Source organism: Carica papaya, chromosome 6 (genome assembly GCF_054855325.1).
Source record: "Carica papaya isolate Zhongbai chromosome 6, ASM5485532v1, whole genome shotgun sequence".
Taxonomy (NCBI): Eukaryota; Viridiplantae; Streptophyta; class Magnoliopsida; order Brassicales; family Caricaceae; genus Carica; species Carica papaya.
This window is the reverse complement of record NC_142314.1, coordinates 1,546,497-1,570,221: the sequence shown is the minus strand read 5'-3', so window position 1 is coordinate 1,570,221 and position 23,725 is coordinate 1,546,497. Positions and strand designations below refer to the sequence as shown.

General features: G+C 34.8%; 1 protein-coding gene across 9 annotated transcripts; it reads right to left on the bottom strand.

Annotated features, from left to right (window-relative positions):
- Positions 1 to 712: 712 nt before the first annotated feature.
- REV1 (DNA-directed DNA polymerase) lies at positions 713 to 23,459 on the bottom strand. Of its 9 annotated transcripts, none has more exons than XM_088206549.1 (24): positions 23,199 to 23,458; positions 22,805 to 22,949; positions 22,538 to 22,653; positions 21,803 to 22,442; positions 20,814 to 20,954; positions 20,504 to 20,636; positions 20,307 to 20,395; positions 20,178 to 20,228; positions 19,888 to 20,091; positions 19,346 to 19,465; positions 17,158 to 17,250; positions 16,643 to 16,702; positions 16,470 to 16,556; positions 16,157 to 16,240; positions 15,870 to 15,942; positions 10,336 to 10,404; positions 10,085 to 10,180; positions 9,174 to 9,458; positions 9,018 to 9,088; positions 7,423 to 8,039; positions 6,217 to 6,277; positions 3,366 to 3,648; positions 2,414 to 2,672; positions 713 to 1,682 (listed from the first exon to the last, which is right to left on the bottom strand). In XM_088206549.1, the coding sequence occupies exons 1-22, from the start codon at positions 23,405 to 23,407 to the stop codon at positions 3,625 to 3,627; spliced, it is 3,468 nt and encodes a 1,155-aa protein (XP_088062675.1). In that variant the 5' UTR covers positions 23,408 to 23,458; the 3' UTR covers positions 713 to 1,682; positions 2,414 to 2,672; positions 3,366 to 3,624. The 9 variants fall into 9 exon arrangements, with proteins under 9 accessions (XP_088062675.1, XP_088062676.1, XP_088062680.1 ...); XM_088206550.1 differs by having other exon boundaries at positions 3,471 to 3,648; XM_088206554.1 differs by lacking the exon at positions 3,366 to 3,648 and having other exon boundaries at positions 21,803 to 22,293; positions 22,366 to 22,442.
- Positions 23,460 to 23,725: the final 266 nt, after the last annotated feature.

The following is a 23,725-nucleotide window of genomic DNA, read 5'->3' as shown; positions in this document are numbered from 1 at the left end:
GTTTCTTTCTTTAATTTTCATATTTGACTTAATATGCATAACAATGACATAGTTTACTGTGTTTGAGCTACCATCACCCTATCTTAAGATTGGACTTTTATATTTTTCAAGGTATGAATAGAATTCCCACTACCAAAGAATTCAAAGTGGGTGATAGTAGTGATTCGAAGACAATAAAGCATGTTCTAATTATGACCGCTGAATATTAAAAATTTGAACTAGTAATTAAAAGAGAAATGAACTAAATGTAATATCAGGTTACAAGTTTAATTAGATCAAGCTAAAATCAGAAACGAGCAAGAAGGAAGGAAGTCTCACCTCCGGTAGGTCAAGTTTGGTTTTTCAGCTGTGGATCTTCCATATTTTTGCTGCTCCTGGATCAATTGGACCGGCAGGAAGTCCTCAAAAGTGCGCTAAACTGGGAGATGGATCTTGAGTATTTCCAAATGAGCCAACAGGAGGTAAATGCAAATGAGAATTATGTAGGACCTCAGTATCTGAAAGGAATCTGTTAAGGCATTGTCCAGACAGCTAAATTAAATTCAACATCACTTTAAGTGATCACACTTGTCAAATGCTGGACATGGATAAACAGTTCCTGCTTCAATATTAAGGCACAATTGTCATACATCAAAACAATGAGAACTTTCGGGCATACACATCAGTTGCTCAACCACAGATGCATTTGCATAATCAGAAAACGAAATTGCTCTTCGCCAACAATTCTTCAGCAGATGTTTTTTTTTTCTTTCTTTTTTTGAAATGCTAAGTGTAAAGAATATTATTAAATATAGGTATCAAGAAAGTGTCAACCTATGTACAAAAATTTTACATGTCTACCAAAATATTAATAAGTTTCCTAAATCCTTCATATAATAGAGAGGATGACCCAATAACAATAATTCAAGGGTCTGGACCTATATATTTCTAATTAAATCAAAACTATTCACATCATCAACCCCATCAAAAGTTTTTTTGTTCCTCTCCTTCCAAGCTGCCTAAAAGATGGTAAAGAGAATTAAGTCCGTCTGTTTCCTCTGTCCGCTAATGCCCTTGTATGCCCAAATTTCATCTCTCACCGATCCTGCCATCACCCAGTTAATGCCTAAAAGTTCATAAACTATAAAATCCAAAAGCTTGTACACCACCAAACACCAAAGTACGTGGTTACAAGTCTCTTTAATCCTTTTGCAAAGATAACAAACATTAACCACAATCTTGCTCCATCTCCTGCAGTTTGTTTATTGTCAAAATACACTCTCTGTCAGCCTCCCATGCAAAAAACAATACACTCGGTGGAACTCTAACCTTCCAAATTTGCTTGAACAGGAATCTAGTGCCATTACTTTCATACTTGAACAATTATTTATAAAAGGACTTGGTCATGAAACACCCGTTCTTTGTAAGACACTACCGAGGGTAGTCATTGCCTCCGGTCTAGACTCACAAAGGATAGGATGCTCAACAATTTCTCATATTTGCCAATCTCCCAATTATTGGGATTTCTCATAACAAAATCTTCTCATCCCTTCTCCCCTCACCCACTTTCATGAAAGAGTTAGAGATCTTAATGTCTTTCTGCTGGGCTATGGCGAATTCTTCAGCAAATGTTTCTCAACTGATTACCACAATTTGATCTCTTGCTCCAAAAATGAGTCTCGGCGCTCGTTCTATTTGCCAAACTGAAACAAGTAAACCAAGAAAAACCATTTTAAAGTCACAACAATAAATCAAAGCTTGAAAATATATGGCGTAAATGTTGGAATTATTTGGACTCCTAATTACAATAATCAATTAAATATATCCACAAAAATGAGCATTGAGCTTTGTTCCATTTGCAAAACCAAAAACAGAAACAGCAAACCAAGTATTTAAGTCATTGACTTCCTACTCTCCAAAATACAGAGAGAACAGGATATGCAGAAAGTAAAGGAAAAAAAATGCAGCCACATAATTTAGGTAAAGACAAAAGAAAAGGAATTGCCTAAAGGAGAAGAAATGCAGTTTTGGAATTTAAAATAGAAAAATGAGAACAGGGAAGTAGGTGCGCAGAATCTACCAGAACACAAGATCTCTGACAAAGCAACAGAGTCACTTGTACACTTTAGTTAGAAGTGAGAGCTTGGATAGAAGATGAAGAGATACATAATTAACAAAAAAGATAACAAGAAATGATTTCTAGATACTGGAAGCAACCATCCTCTCTGGATAAATTTGATAATCTACAGAGGAAAGACATTTGGAAAATCAGCAATAACTTTAGTGGAAATCTAAAATGTGCAACATTAATTTAATTCACAGTTACCTATTCATTCCTATTATATCTCGCGTTTTTACTACATGTGAAGCTAATCTTTCCAGGTGTGCACCTGTAACAACTATGGTTACAAAACCATGTAAAGTCTATCATTACCTGTAAAGTCTGATATTGTTGTTGGAGTCTACTTTCCAGTGATGATTCAAGTCATCCTCATGAGTTTCACATGCGAGTCTAAAATTACTGTGAAGTCTGATATTCTTGAAAGAGTCTATATTCCAGTAATGATTCAAGTCATCCTCATGAGATTCCCATTGCTCAGAGTGGATGGATAAATCATCAACGTTCATTATAAGAGACACCGGTCTCTCAATTATAAACGGAGGTCTCCCCCATAGTGTTCACCAACAGATGCCTAGAAAATAATATTTGAGTTACAGAGAAAGAAGGCAGACCTCAAAAGATCAAATATAAGACACAGTTGCAATTCAACAATAGATTTATGCATATATCTGAAACAAAGGTGGTGATGCAGTAAGAAGCTAAAGTGCAACATTTTCAGCATTGAGAAACAGAGAAAATTATAAAGCCCTACCATAGTTCAACCACTATTCTGTGACAATCAATGTAACAATCCGGAATTAAAAAGGGGAATAAATTATAAATTGAATGCGAAAGCGAAATAATAGTATTACGATTTACAATCTTTACACAATAATTCAGAATACCCAATAAAGTTACGGGAATAATTTTTTTAAAAAAAAACAAATAATCAAATAAATAAATGGAAAGTAAACAACTGGACATCCTATTCGCAACCCTATTGTGGATCAAGATCTGAATCTTGATTCTCTTGATCTGAAATAGTTAATAAAAAAGTGAGGTACACTATCCCATTAAAAATATTATGCTACTCACCGATACAGAAATGAAAGTTGGTAAAAGTCATGAAAACAACTAATGGAGTTCTTAATTTAAATAAATTCATTTATCATAAATAAAATCATTTATTGTACACTTACCGTAGTGAAATTTTTAAAACTAACCTATAGAAGCAATAACACGACAATATCATAATCTCATATCTAATTAAGTAAGAATAACTAACTTTCGTTTTTTATCTGTCTACTGGTATCCGTGAGTATCCATAGGGATGTTCTCACTACGCATGAACCCTTATTCAACATTTTCAACTAACCAGCCGTTCCCATACCCCGTCCGGTTTGAGCGCCAAAAATATCATTTCTCAATATTTCGTCCGGTATGAGGGTGAAACAGGTCGTCCCCATACCCCGTCCGATATGAGCACCAAAATACCAATTCTCGATACTTCGTCCAGTATAAGGCAACGTTCACGGCAGGGTTCCCTATGCACCCGGTCCGTCCACCATCTATAAGGATATCCAGTAAGGTTACCATTTATTCAATCACTTAATCAAACAATTTTCCGTTTATATTTAATTTTCAGTTTCACAATTTAACTATAAATTACGCAAAACAAGCAATACATGCATCAAAAAAGCACAATTGAATCATCATACCAACTCTAGTGTAATATTATACATTTGAAACAGTAAAATCAATCAAACAGGATCAACAGTGAATAATAATCGGTTCCGCTTTCATTAGTAACATGTGATTAATTATCGAGATTTTCTAAATTATACAAAATACTACATTATTTATAATTGAACTTCAATTCCATAACAAGGAATATGGTGAGAGATTTTTACCCAAATCGTTGTCCAAACGCTAAACTTTCAACTGCGCCCACTAGATCTGGACCGTCCACGCGCGCGGGAACAATTCTGGACCGTCCGATCGTGGGCACGTAGATTGCCAGTATGGCCTCTTGTGTGGCACCGCGTCAGCGTGTCTTGTCACGCAACATGCTCCGGTTCGTCGGGACTGCTGATTAGGCGGTCTTATGTGGTACATTTTTCTTAAATTGTGTTTTGACCTACAGTTTCCGATTTTTCTTTCAAAAACATCATCAGAATTCAAATTTTCACATCTTTTTCCCAAAATTGTTTTTAATTTCTTCCTCCACCTATTTTTCCTAATTTTTTACATTAAATAAAATTCATAAATAAAAAAATTATATTTTATACATTAATTTTAAATTTTTAAAATTAATTACGGATATTACAATCAATATCACCTTTTAAGTTTTTATGCAATGAAATTAGTTTCTTAGATTATTACAATGTAAGTTTTGGCTTCTTTTAATTTTTTTATTTATAGTTTTTAGCTTCTTCATATTCGTGTCTAGACATAAACACTGCCAGATATTCTCCAGCATAACCTTTTTCATCCTTGTGAGGCTGCTGACAAGCTGGAGTAGCCTCCGACAGTATGCGTCCACCCTGTCTTCCATGTGTCATGTTTCAAGAAGTTTCCATGGCACATAAATGATACAGCCTTCCTTACTGCTAGTTCACTTGGGGGAAATTGTTCCCATGCTGCAGGCAGTTGTTGCCTAGAGCTCCAAAATGGGCAGCAGCAGATGCTAGTTCATAGGGAAGGCCTTTCTCCGGCCAACTCTTCATGGGAAATGAGCAGCAACTACTTCCTTGCTGGTCAGGGAAAAGCACCTTCCAGAGGAGGATAGTGATATTATGTACACCATTGTGCAAGAAGAGAAATAAGAAGGCGGCAGGTTCACCAGGCTGTTATGCAACCATGGGACCGGCGGTAAGTGCAAAGAGCCCGAGGCAGTAGCACCAAGTTCAGTCTGATTTCCTGGTTAAGTTTTATGCTTAATTTGGTTGTAATTGCTAAAATTGCTCTGATTATTACCAAGTTTGTTACATCCTTTCGTCCTAGGTCTCAAAGAAAAAACAGTAGCTACCCCTATGATTGTCTATTTTAATCTTTGAATAAAGCATCCAAACATTTTTACTAAAAATTACAAATTTGTTAGAGATTGTAGGTTTTTCATGAGAGCCCTAAACCACATAGGCCAAAATTCCAGCAAGCAAGCTTGCATGAATTCAGCTTGCACAGGCCCGTAATAAGATTCCAACCCTCTCTGACCAAGTGGAAGAATAACCTGTTTCAGATGCAACCCAGCAGTTCTCCAACCATTTCAGCATTCAGTTTGTAATGTTCTTCCTCAAGGAAAAAGGAGAATAAGAAGGGGGCCCTTGGTTAAAAAAGTGATATTCATGGGAGTTAAGTGTGAATATGGTTACCAACAATAGAACAGAATAACCAATTTGTGTAATGACCCCACTATGAGTACTAAGCAAAGAGATAAATGCTCTTTTATATCTAATATGTTAATAACATTTATTTGTCATATAATTTGTGTGTATCATTACTCCTAGATCTTTGTATCACCAGGATTCTATAACCTAATACTTTGTAAAATTAGAACTCTATATTCTGACGGCACAAAAATAGAAGATTCTATGAAGAGTTTCACTGTAAACCCATCATGTTTTGATGGCCATCATTTAGTGAACATGACATCTACTCCTCAGACGCCAGAAGTGGGCTTCTACAGCCTACAGGGTTTAAACTCGGCAAGTGAAGTCAAACAATTTTTTCTTGGATTGCTTTCAAGCTTACTTGAACCAGTTTTAGTGACTCTTTTGATTTTAATATTTTTCCTTCCTTAATCTTAGAGAGGAGAGAATTTCATATTTCATTTTACACTAGAATGCCCTTGTTAAAAAAAAAAAAAAAAAAACTGGCCTTCTAAAATCTAGTTGATTACTTCTCCAATAAGTCGTAAATTACTTGCCATGGACTCACATAAGCCATGCTTGAATCAGACTTAAATCCAATAACCACACTAGAATAGTAGAATGTAAAGACAAATTCCAAAACATTCCATAGTTGAGCAGCATGGTTTAAAATGAAAGATGCAGTTGATGGCTGAAAACAGGGAAGTGAAATGTAGAAGCTTATTGTTACAAGAAGTTCAAGATATAACAAGAAGTGGAAGCCCAGACCTGAAGGTAAGGTAAAACAATATTGAACACTTGCAGAAAGAATTCAGACTTTATTGTTAACCTGAAAAAATTCAATTCATCTTTGTTACACATTAAATTGCAATGCTTCAAAAACATCAAAGAACATAATATTAAATGCTGAATCATGCCTTAAAATGACATTTTCACAGCAAGATTAGTATCTAGAGCAACGATTCCAGTTTATGGTTGTGACACACAGCTGCAGCATAGCAGCAAGTTTAAATTAATTCTTTTGCATTTTAACAGATCCCATCAAATATGTTCTGAATTAGCTCCAGACCTGAACAAAAACTTAGTACCAACATTTCTTTTTCCTCCATATTGAGACATTAGGGAGGTGAGAAAGTGAAATAACTTCATAGTTTTTTCTCCCCACCTTTTTTACTTCTTCATCTTCCCCACCAAGCAAAAAGATAAAAAAGACTGATTTTCATTTCATTCAATTTTTTATTCATCCTTTCAAATTTCTCATCTTCAACAAGGCAAGCTTAAATGACAGGTGAATCACGCATCAATTCTCAAGGAAATCAAGACCATCATCCTCCTATTTTTTATTTAACCTTCCAAATTTTCCATCTTCTCTATTAACTATGGCTTAAGTAACAGACAAAGCACACAACGACCTTCTAGGGAGTCAAGACCAGGATCTACCATATAAGAGCACAGAAAGAATACAGAATTAAGACAATTATAGTATTCTCTTGTAGTTATTGATTATTCCATCAGTTGATCAAACCCATAACAGTATTCTCTAAGATTGTTAACTAACATGAAACACAATGCTAATGCAAACGTTTAAAAGAAAATAACATAAAATACTATAAGATATATAATGTGTAATTAAGAATTACATATATTATGTTAATTGAAATGTTGCAATTATTTTTAATTGAGTTATAAAAAAATAGAAGCACTGCATAATTGAATTAGGACCATTTTCTACTATTTTAAAATATTCTTTTCAACCTTAACAACCAAGTACTTGTTTTGGGAAAATAAAATAAAAAATGAAGACTAAAAACTAAAAACAGTTTTCAACAACTAAACGGGCCTAAATATCTCCAGTGATGTCAAAACAAAGGGAAAACATTACCAAAGAACCAAAATGAACTATACAAGAGAGAACTTACAAAGTTCTTATGTAGGGAACTGGTATACTAGCTTTTACTAGTTTCTTGTGCATACCTTTTAAGAAGTCGGAAACAAATATATATCTCTTCAAGATCCACCTCTATATTTAACTTAATATACTGCTTGAAAACCTCGCATAAGCTGTAAATAGCTTCATCCCTAACATCGCAACTAGCATCTTCAGGATGTTGAGGTTCAGAAATAGTACATTGCAATATTGAAGATAACTTCTCAGTTGACCGTGATCTGTAGTACATCTCTGCCAGAACATTTAGCATCAAAAAATTGCTGGCTTTGAATTTATCAACCCACCGAGGAGGATTTCCAATCCAAAGACTCTTGCTTAAAACAGAATCAATTGATCTAGATTCATTTTCAGTTACCCTAATATCCAATGATTCCTGTGGTTTTTCTGCATCAGGCCTGAGAGTATCTGGAAGACACACTTGCCTCCGGTGCTCAGGAAGCGAGTCAAGTATGTCCGCTCTCAACTCTTCAGGCAATTGGTGCAATACAGAGGAATCTACTTGACTAAGAGATAAAGGCATTAAATCAGTTTCTTTCAGAGCCAAAGTACAAGTTGTCTCGTTGCAGGATCTGGTCCATGAATCAGTCACTGGTGGCAGTTCGGCTGCAGGATGCTGTTTTGCATGATAAATATACCAAGCAAACTGTAAATAAGCCCCAATAATCCCAGAATCAAGTCAAGTAAGAATAGAAAATATGTCCTCATTCAGTTAATTGAAGAACTTGATTATCTAAAAAAAATTGAAAAACTTGATGAATCATCTGGCAGAAACTTAAAACAGCCCCTTTAGCCACAATATTTGAGAAAAAAAACAAGATGAATCAGATAAGACGTTGTTAAGATTAACCTTTGAAAAATGGAGAACAAAGGACACCCAACCAGGTAACTTGATTCCAGTATTATCATCCCACATTTGCTGTATGTAATCTCCTTCCTTGTAATAATATTTCTTTAAAAAAATTATCTCAAATTTTGCCAGTTATAGTGTCGCAAAGTAATCATCTTACATTCATGGATTTGGGAGTTCAAAGTTTTAAGCAGAAGACTGGTTCCAAATTGGTTAAAAAAAATGTGAAGATCTCAACACTTCACTTACACAAAATAATTCAACAGATAGGTCCTTGGGTCCTCTCAGCTCGTCCATTAATGAAATATGCTTTTAAATGATTAATGAGACTATATTTAACTGGTTATGCTTCTATAATAATGCAAACCTCCTCCCGTCACATTTCATCAAATCAAATACATAGAAATGTCAAGGTAGTTCATATAAATCAAGAAGTCAGAGATCACATGGTGTCTATCAAGTCGATTTCTTCCTCAGTGTTTCAACTCTTCCATGAAGAAAGCCCAACCCTAGATATTAAATAATACCACAACTCATCCATACCTTGATTAAGGATAAAAGCAACAACTCAATTTCAGTTAAAAATATAAGTTACACTTTCCAGTACAAAAATTTCAAAGTTAAGACCTTGCAGGGTTATAATCAGCACATTAAAATAGCCACTGAAGAATCCGATAATTCTAATGATTTTACTAAGTGAAGCTCAGGGCAAAAAAGATGTGGTCAACTGACTTACCTACCAGACAAAATAGAATAAAAGGCTTAAAGTGTTACCTTTGCTGCTGGTATTTGGTTCAGGGAGGACATATCAGATAACAGAGAAGCCTTTTCTTCAACAATTTGACCTTAGAGGTTAAAATAAAAATTTAGGTCAGGCAATCAAAGATTATCATGGATTCTCTTTTTGTCAGCCTTGTAAGATGATCTCACCCTCAGTTCGTTTATGAGGAAGCCTGTGCAAAGGATTGGCCATGTGCTTGCAGAAATCTTTATTTTCAGCAATGAAACCAACTAACTTCCCACCGTAAGTTTCATCTAATTCTGCCAGGACTTCTGGAGGAAGACACTCTACAACTCCCATATCAAGATTACATAAAGGTGGTAGGGATGAAACCTGATCTGACGTCTCACTCATGGATAGATTATTGCCCCCTTCAGCTGAACTTGCAATCACATCAGAGCATACCAGGCCAGAATGAACAGCAGAAGCCTCTTCTGCACAATATGTAAGATGGTATAATTAAGAGAAGCAATGTAAATGCTGTAATACTCCCATCAGGAGTGATCTCTACATAATTGAGAAATCGCAAGCAATAATTCTCTGAAATGTCTGACAGGATTGCATGACCAATATATTATGTTGTGCCTGGCTAACAACTCCAAATGGACAACTTGAATTACAAATGAATAAGTCAAAGAGACACAAGATAAGGAATTCGATATAGGATTTCTTCTCCAATTTGATTTTCACACGGTGTTACAAGCAAAAGCACAACCAGAAGATTTGTATTTTTTCTGGCTGACAATTCCAAATGTCACAACTTGAATTATAAATGAACTACTACTAATTCCTTTATATTCAATTACTTTTTCACCATCATATATTTGTTTTCTAAACTAAAATAGAACTACTTAAGCATCTTTATTCAGATATATAACTGCTTATTTTCTAATTAGGTTCTTTTAAGTTTCTCATAACCTCCTATTTAAGTATTTTTCAACAAAAACTACAAACTTATGATTGAAGAAGAAAGCATTCTACTGATAGAGGATGTTTAGAATAGCTTCCTATATATGCATTTCAAACATACTTAAACAAGAAAAAGGTTAGTTCACATTACCTTTACTCCTCTCTTCATCTATCACATCAAGATGACATTGTTCTGTTTTTGCAGAGGGTGAAGTGATCCATGATTTTAGAGTGTTTCTCTCAAGTACTTCAAAGTTCCAACAATTCAAACAATGAAATTAACAATTACCTTAATTATCAGGAGGGGCATTCGGAATATAAAATTCACAAATTGGAAACAAGATAAGGTGTCAAATGAAATATTGCTCGAGTGAAAGATAAGCCAAATTATTGAGAACATACCCTGCTTAAAGGCATCTGCTCTTTCAAGCTTGGAAACTTGCAGGCCAATACCTCGAATATCCTTAATGTCTAAGCACATTTAGAAAAAGCAAGGAAAACAATAGCAGTAATCAATATTACTCCTCAGCAATTTACTTATTCAAACCCAGAGTTTCTGATGCATAAATGGAAAGAACTTAAAGGGGATATTTTAGTGAATTAAGATATATATATATATTTGTAAAATGATGTCAATTTAAGCATTTTACATGTTATTTCAAAAGAAAAGTGTTTTATATGTTATAGGTTATCTTTAAATAATAGTGACTAAATTTTTTCTGAGGAAATATCGACTAATTTAGGAGATTTTGAAGTTGATTAGGATTTAGCAACTTTTATTTTTATCTTTATTATTGTTGTAGTTCCCTTATTTAATTTTTATGAGTGCCTATATCAAAACAAGACAGGTCTGAGTTGAATATATTCAATCTAAACAATTTCAGTACTTTAGTTCTGTCCCTTCTCCGTGTTTTTAGCTTGTCCCCCCAAACCCTGATATGCATTCATCTTAAACCCCACTCCCGAATATATTCAGTCTAAACAATTTCAGTACTTCAGTTCTGTCTCCTCTCTGTGTTCTTCGCTTGTCCTCCCGAACCCTGATATGCATTCACCTTAATCCCCACTCCCTTTTTTGCTCTCTCTTTTATCAGTGATTCCATTTCTAATTTGTGTTATAATTTCTCACTATCTTTGTTACCCCTCCCAAATACCAACCATAAAAATCCTCTAAAAGCCAACTATTATAGATCAGTTAGTATCAGAGTAGTTTGTTCTACAAACATCAATGTAATAGGTATCTATATTACATCATTTACCAACATCAATAAAAGATGTTATATGATATAAAGGAAGTAAACATAGTCCAAAAATAACTTACAAGGTGAAGAACAAAACCAACTAAAAGAGTTTATGAAAGGTCTCTTATTTTCTCTGATATGAAAACTTTAATACTATCTGTTAGAATATTATAGAATATTTTCTAAACATAATAATATAATTATCTTTCTAAATATATAAGCATAATTAGGAAGAAAATAATTAGGGTAATTTATGTTAGTTACTATATATGAATTCGTCTACATTTATATATATATATATATCCCTACTTCTCATTTATTGGGCACAAAAATTATTCAGTATTTTCCTTTTTTAACCCTTTACATGGTATCAAAGTTAAGATTAAGGTTAGGGTTAGGATTTTAGGAGTCAAATCGAATCAGACCAAAAAAATGGTTGAACAACCCATTCCCGACGCCGAAGGAAGACAACCACCGATCTCCGACCAGTTCGGAATATGGCCAGCATAGTGGTGAACGGGGGAGAAGCAGAAGAAGCAGTTCACGCGGCAGTTTGAGGCTGCGTGCGGCGGGATTGCCGAAGGAGAGCATTCTCGTGAGTTCTGGGTTCCCGTTCGAAAATAGAAGCAACAGAGGAATTAGGTCGGCCGGTTCTGTGCACGAAACCAGAAGGCCGAAGAGGGACAAGGCGCGGCAGAGCAGATCGGACGATAGTAAGCGATTCTCCACTCTCCAACGCGATCTGGGGTGTTTCTGCGAGCGCCATTCCGGATTAGGGTCGGCATTGAAGTTCTGTGGTGATTTCCGGCCCAAAGGAGACTGTTTGGTGGTTTCAGACGGCGGCGGCGTGTGGCTCTCCGGTGGCAGCGCGTGCGGCGGCGCAGGTCCTCCGGTGGTTGACAGTGAGGTCCTGGTAGGGTTGTTGATACCCGTGTGTGAAGAGATACTTTGTTTTCTCAAATTTTCTAGTATATTTGCAGTGTTTTTCGAGTATCTTTGACTGTTGTGATTTGGATATTCTTTTTTGTAGTTTGAATTGAAACAAATATAATATTGTCTGCTATTACTGCCGTGAACAAAGACATATAAAATGGTACTGTAAGAAATTGCAAAATCACAATCGGATGACACAGACCGCTAATATTGTTACTACTACTGCTAGTTCATCTTTTTAAAGAACTGTTATGATTTCAGCTAATAAGCATACTAAATTCATTTAGGATCAGAAATTTTTGCATAAATTTTTTGCTCTTATTGAATCAGATAAAAAATGTTTTATCTCCTACTCAAACAGATGGGTAATTGATTCTGGTGTTACACATCACATGATAGATAACCCTAATTTTTTTTTAGTTTTCGACCACACAAAGTACATTTTTCTGTAACTATTACTGATGGGTTGACATATAATATTGTAGGTTCGGGGACCACAAAACAAACATCATCTATTACTCTGTCATATATATTAAGTCTACCTAAACTTGCCTTCAATCTTATTTCTGTGAGTGTGTTTACTAAAAATTTAAATTGTTATATTACATTTTTTCCTTATCATTGTATTTTTCAAGATCTTATGGCGAAGCAGATTATTGGTAAATGAAATATGTCAGATAGTCTTTACATTCTTGATATTTGGGTACCTCGATCAGTTGTCTGCTCTAATATTATCTTTCCATTTGAAACACATCGTCAATTGGGACATTCATCTCTACTTGTGTTGAAAAAGTTATTTCCTCAGTTTTATGATGTATCTTCACTAGATTGTGAGTCATGTCGATTTGCAAAATATTACTGTAGTCCATCAGGTCCAAGGGTTAATAAACGAGCAAAATCTACTTTTGAGTTAGTTCATTCTGATGTTTGGGACCTCTGCCCTATTCCGTCCAAAACTGGATTCAAGTATTTCGTTACCTTTATCGATAACTTTTCTCACATGATTTGAATATATTTTATGAGAAATCGTTCAGAAATATTTTCTCACTTTTGTGCTTTTTGTGCTGAAATAAAGACATAATTCAATATTTCTGTGCATATATTGAGGACTGATGATGCCAAAAAATATGTCAAATTCATTTCAAAACTATATAATTCAACACGGAATCATTCAGCAATACTCGTGTGCTGATACACCATCTCAAAATAAGATCGCTGAGAGGAAGAATAGACATTCATTTGAGACAGCTCAAGGTCTCTTGTTCTAAACAAAGTCTCTAAGTAACTCTGGACTAATGCCATTTCTACAGCTTGTTTCTTGACTAATCGTATGTCATCTACAGTGCTTGATGGGGATGTTTCTTACAGTCTCTTTTTTCCGAATGTCTTTATTTCCGATGCAACTTAAGATATTTTGTAGCACCTGTTATATTTGAGATGTGCAACCTACTATGACAAAATTAGATCCAAAGACCTTGAAGTGTGTATTTTTGAGGTATTCTCGCCTCCAAAAAGGATACAGGTGCTACTCTCTAGATTTCAATAAATATTTGGTATCAACTGATATGATTTTTTCAAAAAATATACTATTCTTCTCCTCATCATCCAAGTCTACAGGTCCAAAGGCGGACAATGAATTACTCATTTATACCTTCACACCAGGTGCCTTTACTGAGTAAACAAATAAAAGTATTCCTCTAGATGATGTGCCTCTAACTCTACTCGGGCAAGTTGATGATAGTGTTATGTGCCTCTAACCCAAGTACCACCACCAATTGTTCATATTTATTCCAGAAGACAACAAACTGATGATACATATCCTGCACCAAATCCGTTGTCATCTGATTCTAACGTACAGGACCTTGATCTTCCCATTGGTCTCTGTAGAGGTAAACGTCAGTATGTCATTCCTACGCCAACTTATCTCATTGTTAATTTTATATCATATGACCATCTGTCTCCTTCGTCTAATACTTTAATTGGTTTTTTAGACTCAACCTCTATACCCAAAACAGTTAAACAGGGCTCGTGCTGCTGCAGCAGGAAAAAAAAAAGTTGTAGGGTGTAAATATGTATTTGCAATCAAAGTGAATTCAGATGGCTCTGTGGTAAGACTTAAAACTCGACTGGTAGCGAAAGGATACGCTCAAACGTATGGGGTGGACTATTATGATACATTCTCTCCAGTGGTCAAACTTACTTCTATCTGTTTATTCATATATATTGCAGTCTCTCGAGATTGACCCTTACACCAGTTGGATATCAAAAATGCATTTCTTCATGGTGATCTCTTAGAAGACTTGTATATGAAGCAACCACCTGAGTTTATTGCTCAGGGGGAGTACGGAAAAGTCTGCCATTTAAATAAATATTTGTGTGATCTAAAGCAAAGTCCTCGTGCGTGGTTTGGCAAGTTTAGCGAGGTAGTATGTGAGTTCAGATTGAAGAAGAGTAAGTGTGATCATTCAGTCTTCTATAGACAATCAACAGTTAATATTATATTTCTTATTGTTTATGTTAATGATATTATAATTACAGGAGATGACCATGCAGGAATCTCTTCTCTCAAGTCATTCTTGCATACCAAGTTCAATACCAAAGACTTGGGACAACTAAAATACTTTTTGGGGGGTTGAAGTAACAAGAAGTAAAGAAGAGATTCTATTATCTCAGAGAAAGTATGTACTAGATAGACTTGCAGAAACAGGAAAGTTGGGAGCTAGGTCATACAGTACACCAATAATACTAAATGTACATCTTACTAAAGATGATGGTGATCTCCTTGATGACTCAGAGAAATACATGCGACTTGTTAGGAAATTGAATTATCTTACTGCGACTCGTCCAAATATTGCATACCCTATCAGTGTTGTTAATCAGTTTATGTCGGCACCTATAATCAAACATTGGAAGGCTTTGAAACAAATTTTCGTGCTACTTAAAAGGTGTCCCGGGGCTCGACATAGTATTCAGGGGCATACTCACATTAAATGTTTTATAAATGCTGATTGGGCTAAATCTAAGATTGATAGGAGGTCTACTACAGGCTATTGTATTTTTGTTAGTGGGAATCTCGTATCATGAAAAAGTAAGAAGCAAACAGTTATATCTCGCTCAAGTGCAGAATCCGAATATAGAGGTATGACCCAGTCTACATGCAAAATCTTATGGATACATCATCTGTTAAATGAAGTGGGTTTAAAGCCCACATCTCCTGCAAAACTCTGGTGCGATAATCAGGCTACGCTTCATATTGCCTCAAATCTCGTGTATATGAGAGCACCAAACATATTGAGATTGATTGTCACTTCATCCGAGAGAATATTCAAGAAAATTTTATATTTACTGATTATGTGAAAACAGGAGAACAACTTGATGATATATTCACAAAACTTCTGAATGAAACATGGATTGAATATCTTTGAAACAAACTGGGTATGATTAATATCTATGCTCTACATTGAGGGAGAGTGTTAAAATATTATAAAATATTCTCTATACATAATAATATAATTATGTTTCTAAATATGTAAGTATAATTAGGAAGAAAACAATTAGGTAATTTATGTTGGTTACCATATATGAATCCATCTACATGTATATATATCCCTACTTCTCATTTCAATAAAAACACAAGAATTATTCAGTATTTTCTGATATGAAAACCTTAATACTATCTGAAAATCATTAATGTCAAAACAATGAGATAAGATGTTCCTATTTACAAGTACTTGTACATATATCCGGGGAAAGCCAGCTTACCCAAGTGAAATGAACCAAAAAGCTGCTTGGTTATCCTCTGAAGCACTTCTAGATCATCAGTAGCAACTGGAACCTGTTATCGTATTAACAATCTTAATTTTTGACCTCCAACCGTACACATATCCAGATCCAAAGCAAGGATGTACAAAATACGCTTGCATGTTAAATATGTACGTGACCATGGAGGGTCAAAAGTAGGTAAATAATAAGCACATTCAACCAAAGTCCACATCTGCATAATGGCAAATAAATCATAATTTTATCCAATGCTAATGCTGTAGCATTACCGTAACAGAGTGACTTAGGTTTTCACAGTCTCCGCAACCCATATACTTTGCAGGTTCTTTCGCATCTTTACGCCTCTTTTTTATCTAGAAACAGAGGCCAAAAATGAAAGATATGCTTCCGGTATTAGTTCACAGAATATGACTTACCAAAAGTAAACGGTTCATAATGAACCTTCCCAGGTAACTAAGCAGATTACTTTTTCCGGAATCAAGAATAACATGAAAATGAAAGGCCAATCAGCATAAGAACCATTCATTGTATTAATGATACAGATATCAACGAGTAACTGAGGGGGGAAAGTGAATTCCAGACCTTAAGTGAGAAAGTACGCCCTTGCACTCCACACCCATGCAAGCGCAATTGAACCTCCTTGCAAAGGCTTAAGAGAAAATGTTGACTCTGCAATTATTACGTCACAATTTGTAACCCAGTCAAATGTTAAGGATGAAAGACAAATCATAAGCTAGAAATGGCATGATACTAACATCTTGCCAATTCCTAAATCTGATACCCCAATTCACCTCAGCACCAATAGACTTGCTTTCCTGCATATCATGTCATCAGTGAGCTAGACTGGGTGGATAGTCAATAGCATTGCATATGGAAAAAATATGAACATTGATCTGAAACATAGACCAGAAAAATAATGGATTGTGCATGTAATCAAACTGTGAAAAACTCATTTCACAGACATGAGGATCAGATGTAAGTTGTTTTTACATGCTCAACTCCATCTTTTGCATTGCCAGTTGTTAGTTAACCACATGGTCCTATGAGCTTCAACTTCAGAGGCTTACTTTCTCGACTAGCATAATCAATCAAAGATGCCACTGTATATGTCCAGTAAAGTCAAAAAAAAAAAATTTCATTCGAATCCTGTCACCACCTTTGGTATGGTACCCATATCTACAATCTTTACTTCTCTATTATGCACACATTCATGACTTCATGGAAATTACAAATAGAATAAAGGCTACAATCACTGGGTTCCAAAACAAACCTGAATTGTCCCAACAAGTCGATTATCAAATCCTCTACTGTAATTCCAGAGCATTTCACCAGTTTTCATCCCAAAATCCTTTTGGAGAGATTCCTGCATGCGCCAATACAGAGTAGGAATACCTACTTAAGCATGTCATATGTTTGTATGCTATAATGTCAACATTTGTTCTCTATGAGATAGAGAGTAATAAAGAGTGAGGAGAATGCCAGTCCAAGAAGGTTTAAAATGATGCAGAATGGAGTAGCAAAAGATTACATAAATAGATTAGAAGTTACATTTCTATTAAATGCAAAATCATTATACTATTTAAGAATTTATTATAGTTTTAATAACTTTGTCGAATTTTATTCTTATTAATATTTAGTTTCCTAGTTATTTTAATAGTTTTAGTAACTTCAGGGATATATTCTTACTAGTATTCAGTTTTTCCATTTCTTTCAATATTTCTTCCTTATATCACTAATATTAGTTTCCAAACTTAGGATCAATATTCCTAACCTTATTAGTTTTACTATTTTTTTGTTTAGTCCTATCTAGTAAATGTTAATTAAGGAGAACTACAAATAACTTTTTAATTTTGCGTAAGTTTTTTATGCAGGATGGCTGCGGAATCTTGTAACCACATTCTTCTATGGTGCCCATTTATGTATAACATATGGTGTACGGTGTAAGGACTGCTAGGGATTGATTGGGTGATTGTAAGGTCGGTGAGAGATGAGTAATGGGCCTAGACAAGAATTTTTTTAAAAAGAAAACTTATCTCACTCTTATTTCTTTATCTATTTTTTGGGTGATAGAGAAAGAAGTGAATGGTAGAGCATTTGAGGGGGAGAATGTTAATATTAGAGATAGGTGGATAAATATTTTTAATTCTTTAATTTTGGGTTATAATATTTTTAGGATGAAAGATTTTAGAAATGTCATTGATATTCTAGCTGACTTGTAAATTTTATGTACATGGGCGATACCCCCAAGGTACCTTTGTTAATATTTATATTATACCCTTTTTATCTCAAAAAAAAATTGTATCTCATATTTTTATTTAATAAAATATTTTGAAAATTTCTCAATCTTATGATTGTACGATACAATAAAACCCTTTAATTTGATGTTCAAGACTTCTTAGATGTAATAGCTAAGAAACCCTCGGTGTGATGTCTAGGTTGTTATCCCCAAATCCCTTATTAGACAAATCAATTCTATTTGTCCTACATTGCTTTATATATATCAAATGCTAACATTGTCAAATGGAGATATCTAAAAGAAAGCTAATGAGGACATTCTCCTTAATATATATTAAACATCAGTCTAAATTGGAAGGAAAGAAAAGGAAGGTTTCCATGACCATGTATGTGCTGACATGTAACACCTTTACAACCAGTCCTATTCCTCAAGTCACTTGATTTACTTCTATCTTAAAGAATTTGTGAGCTTCTATTAGAGATTAAATTAAAATTTATCCTATACGTAAAAATATCTTTGCATAAAAATTTGATTAAAAAAAATGAAAAACCTTTGGAACTAATACTCATAATGGGGAATTTAATTATTAACATTAGCTCTTTCAAGTAACCTGAAAGATTGATTTGTTTTTGTTTCTATTGTCAATTGATTTCCCCAAATGCAGGATTTTAAGGGGGAAAAGAAGAGGAAACTAAAAAGGGAACTTTTACACACTAGCTGTTGTTAGTTCTCGAGAACCTCCAATTTCAAGCCAGTTAAGTATAATTATCTTAGGTAAGCAAATCTCCCATTAAAATTTCTTGCCTATATATCATGTAATTTTCCAAATACAGAATGAATACACTATCAAATTGTATTAAATGGAAGTTCAAGATATACCGGCCATATAATTTTCTCTCTTTTTTAAACGATAAATTAACTGTCTAGGCTTCTTGGATCTGTTTTCTCTTGCTTGATAACGTAATCCTAGTCTATCAAACTAGTTAAAATATTAATGCATGTTTAAAAAATAATTCAAAACCAGTTCACTACCTCTTAGCCCAAAGACATTGGGAAGGTTGGGCAAAAGAAAGATCAACTAAGAGCAGATATTGCTGATAAAGTCTTGCAATAGAAACAAAAGATTAACTGTCTAAAGATCAACTACGAGCAGATATTGTTTAACTTTTGCAAATAGGAACAAGAAATTAACTGTCTAACCATATTAAATAAGTAAAATAACCTTGGAAATCAATCGTAACTGTCCACAAGTCAAAATATTCTGTGCCTTTAACTTCTGCTCTAAAGCATAACCTATCCCTGGAAGTACAGTAATTGGCAATTGATGCAAGTACTCATCCACCTACAATAATCAAATCACACATCATTCAAGGACATGCTAGAAGGAAACAAAAATCATCACAGTAGTTTTGTTTTTTAATAAGAAACACAGACTTAATTACAAAGAAATAGATTACAAGGAGGGAGGACAAGAAACCCCCTGAAATGAACAAAAACACAAATAGAATATTTTCTTGCCAGCAGTTCATAAACAGCGAAAAAGTTGCAGATAACGAAAATGGGAGAACAGATCCAAGAGAGTAGAAAGCAATCAAACAATACTAACAAAGATTAAATAATCAAAGGATCAGAAAAACGGATAACAAAATTTAGCAAAAAACCAACATGAATAAACAAAACCAAAATTGGAATCTGAACAAAAAAGATATAGCCACTAAAATTTATATGATATAACTATAAATACAATAACATTGCCAAACATACCTTCTCAGAAGGGATATTGCATTGTCCAGCAGGTTTGGCAGCTCTTGTGGCAAGGCGTGCCATAAGCATATTGCTGGCTATCCCAGCACTTGCACTACATCCAGTAGTCTCAAAGATCTCTTTTCTTATTTCTGAAGCTAAAAGCTCAGGATCTTCGCTTTCTAAGTCTGTTACATCTAAAAATGCTTCATCACAGCTTACTGCCTATATTCAATGAACGCAGCAACATTAAAAGTAACATAAAAGAAAAAAAAATTACATAGGTACTTAACATGTCACAAGAAGGAAACCTGAACTTTGCTACAGTGCTTATACAAGATATCATAGAACTGATCAGCCACCTGCAAAGAAGACCAGATTATGCTCTTAGAGAAAAATCCATTAACAAAAAGAAAATACACCGATCTGGATAACCTTGCCTCCTCATAAGCTTCAAAATTATATGGCAAAATGACAAGGTGGGGACAAAGAGCTTTGGCATCTCTAACAAACATTCCTGCCGAAATTCCTAACATACAGGAGTAGTTATCAGTAAAAAAGAAGAGAAACTCTAATACTTCAATACAAATGCTAAACCATAAGCACTGCAAGAGCAGGGATGCAGCACATTACTTACCATAAGCTCGAGCAGGATAGTTTGCAGAAGAAATTTCTGCAGTTCCTTTCGGATTATCTGAATGACAAACAGCTACTGGCCTGTCCTGTAATTCAGGACGATTCTTGATAGCCACTGAGGCAAAGAAGCAGTCCTGAAGCAACAGATTAACTAAAAACACAAACAAGAGGAGAGAAGTGTATAGCCATGTAAACCAACAAGGAGATTGCTATTTTATTGTATTCATATTATCCAACAATAAAAGTTCAACAACTATAATATTAAAAAGAAATTTAGCAGGCACCATTAACAGCCAGGATATGTAAACTACCATGTCAATATGGATAATAGTAGCCTTACGAGCATCAGAACCACCTTGGTGAGAGCTCGTAGACTTAAACCCACTTGACGAAATGGGGTAACGTTTACGATAACGGCTTCTCCAGGTTCCTATGAAGTGCAGCCTTGAATTCTGCAAAATTTGATGTAAATGTGAACTAATTGATTGATGTAAATGCAAGTAACAAGAACTATCAACATAATGTGACTATTTGGCACTAAAAATCAAACAAATCAGTTAAGTAACCGAAAGTGAGGTAATACCTGGAATAAATGCATAAAGCATGAGCAATACATAATGTGACTAATTATTTGGCACTAAAAATCAAACAAAATCAGTTAAGTAACCTACAGTGAGGTAATACCGGTGAGGTAATACCAGGAATACACATCTGAAGTTTACACTAATGGATGTATAGAAGTTTACTCTCATAAAGGGTTTGCAAATGGTATGGCATCAAAAGAGACAACATTGAGAATTTGCCACTTCGGCATGCGTCAGCACAAACAACAGGGTGCCAGAAAACACAAAAATGTATGGTTGTGCAGATTGTGGAAGTCCATGCATATGAGTACCCTCACCGGCAAAAATTTAGCAAAAATTTACTAACATGCTTAACCACTATTGCAAATGCCCAATAGGTCGATAGAGCCAAGCACAGTGGTAATTAAGTCAAAGTTACATCATTTCTTTTAAATATAAAGTGTAAAAAATACAATAATATAGGCACTAAGGGGGTGTTGCTCATGTATAAATTTATAAGTCAATCAAAGTATCAATAAGGTCCACCAAATCCTCCAAATCAAAGTCACATCATGACAATCCAAAAATCTAAAACGAAGTTACTACCAAGTGCCTAACTTCTCAATTATGCATTTCTCTTGGGAAGGAAAATTTGTAGCAAAAGCACAACAATATAAGAAGCAACGACATTCTGGAACCAACAGAAAAAAAGAAGACATATCTTCTCACTTTTGTACCTTAAAATAATTTTCAACAAAATTAGGATCTCCAAGAATTGAATGGCACTTGTTAGACGGCCCAGCAACCATTGAAATTGATGACCCTTCTTTATTTTGATTATGAGAGTAATATCTGTCAAGAGAAGAAGGTTGTTGGACACATGATTGCAATTCAGTTTTCACATCCGTTTGTTCCTCTACTTCAACATAACTTGGTTCCTCCACTTTTACTCCATCATATTCTGTATTAGTACTTCTTGATTCCTCAATCATAGTTGCGTCAGTGTCTTCAGGAACAGAGATCTGTTTCATTGATATTCCCACTTCAGATGAATTTGTGCACTCTGATGTGCCCGCATGTTTAGATGGATCCATATTTTCAAGTTTTTCTTGATATATAGTGTCCATCAAAGCACCCCTATCCATAGAGACTGGGATGCTCCTTGGAGCAAAAAACGCAGACAACTTTGGTTGGTTATCAGGAAGTTGATCGAGCTGGTAGGCAACCCCTGAGAGAAGCAAACAAAAGTAATAATTTATCAAGGTAATTCCAGCAGCAGAGATTAAACATACAAACCTACAATTCAAAAGTTTATTTGCAGCAACACAATCCAAAATCCATGTGGGTTTCACGACCGGGAGTCCACCACTGAAGGACCTGCAGTCAGCAGTTATACAGTCAGACTAAACTAACACAATTAAAGATCAAATTTGCAGTCCCAATCGAAGACAAATTGTACACTCAATTCATACCTCAGATTCTTAATTTTACAGTCAGGAAGATTGCTGCATATGATATGAGTAATTCGATGCCTGGAAAAGTAATTCTCAAACCGCCCACCATGCTTCAACATGTAGCCTCGCAGTTCCTGGAGCATATCATTACGACTAACAATGAATTCAAGCACCACGGTTAACCATAATCCACTCTTTGGTTACCAACAAACTTCTGTGCATGTTAAATTGGGATCGACTTTTTCATTCACCGAAATGAAGTAATAAAACACAATTACGTCGCACCTGACTAGAAGGAATCGTGAAACCGTCAACAAAGATTGAAACGCCATGAAATATAGGTTTCTCAGAGCTGGAACCACGATGGGAATAATTTGAAGCCTCGGCAGCGAACTGGTTATCTAGTTTTCTTATCTTTTCCCCCATGTAACTATAATCAAGCATATCAAGAACCGTCAGAAATGACAATCACACATACCAAGGACCATAAACAATGAAAACATTGTGACGATAACAAACACAGATAATTCTTCAGGGTGTAGAAATTTAGAGCGTGGAAATAAATCAGAAAACGCGATCCTACGGCAGTAGCTTATGCAGAAACTAATTATGCTTATTCTATGTATTAAACCGACCATAATTATATAAATATTTGAATTTAAAAATACATAAAAAGAACCTTCCGAAATCGGAGAAGGGAGATTTGCGAAAGGAAGAGCGTGAAGAGGATAGAGAATTGGCCCCCCATGCCATGCCTAGGGTTTTCTGGCTGCTTTTCTTCTTCTTGCTACCATTACTACTATCACTGTCATTATTTGCAGAATTTGAATTGAAGCTCCTCTTGGATTTTTGCCCTGAATTTCCTGAGCGCGAAGAAGCGAAACTCATCGCTTGGCTGTTAAGAAAGAGTAGGAAGGAAGACTCTCTCGAGAAACAGCCGCAAAAGTGGGCTCCTTATATAGACATTAACCCGGGTCGGGTCATCGGTTATCCGGGTTCCAAAGTGTCATTCAAATAAAAGCAATAAATAATGTACATCAATATATTATAAATTAATGATTAATTTATAATATTTGATTTAATAAAATTAATAATTTAATTTATTAATATAATTATAACTAAATTAAACTAATTTTAAGTGAATTTATTATGTTTGTTAATGAAATAAATATTTTATAACGATCAAAACATAACAAACAACATATT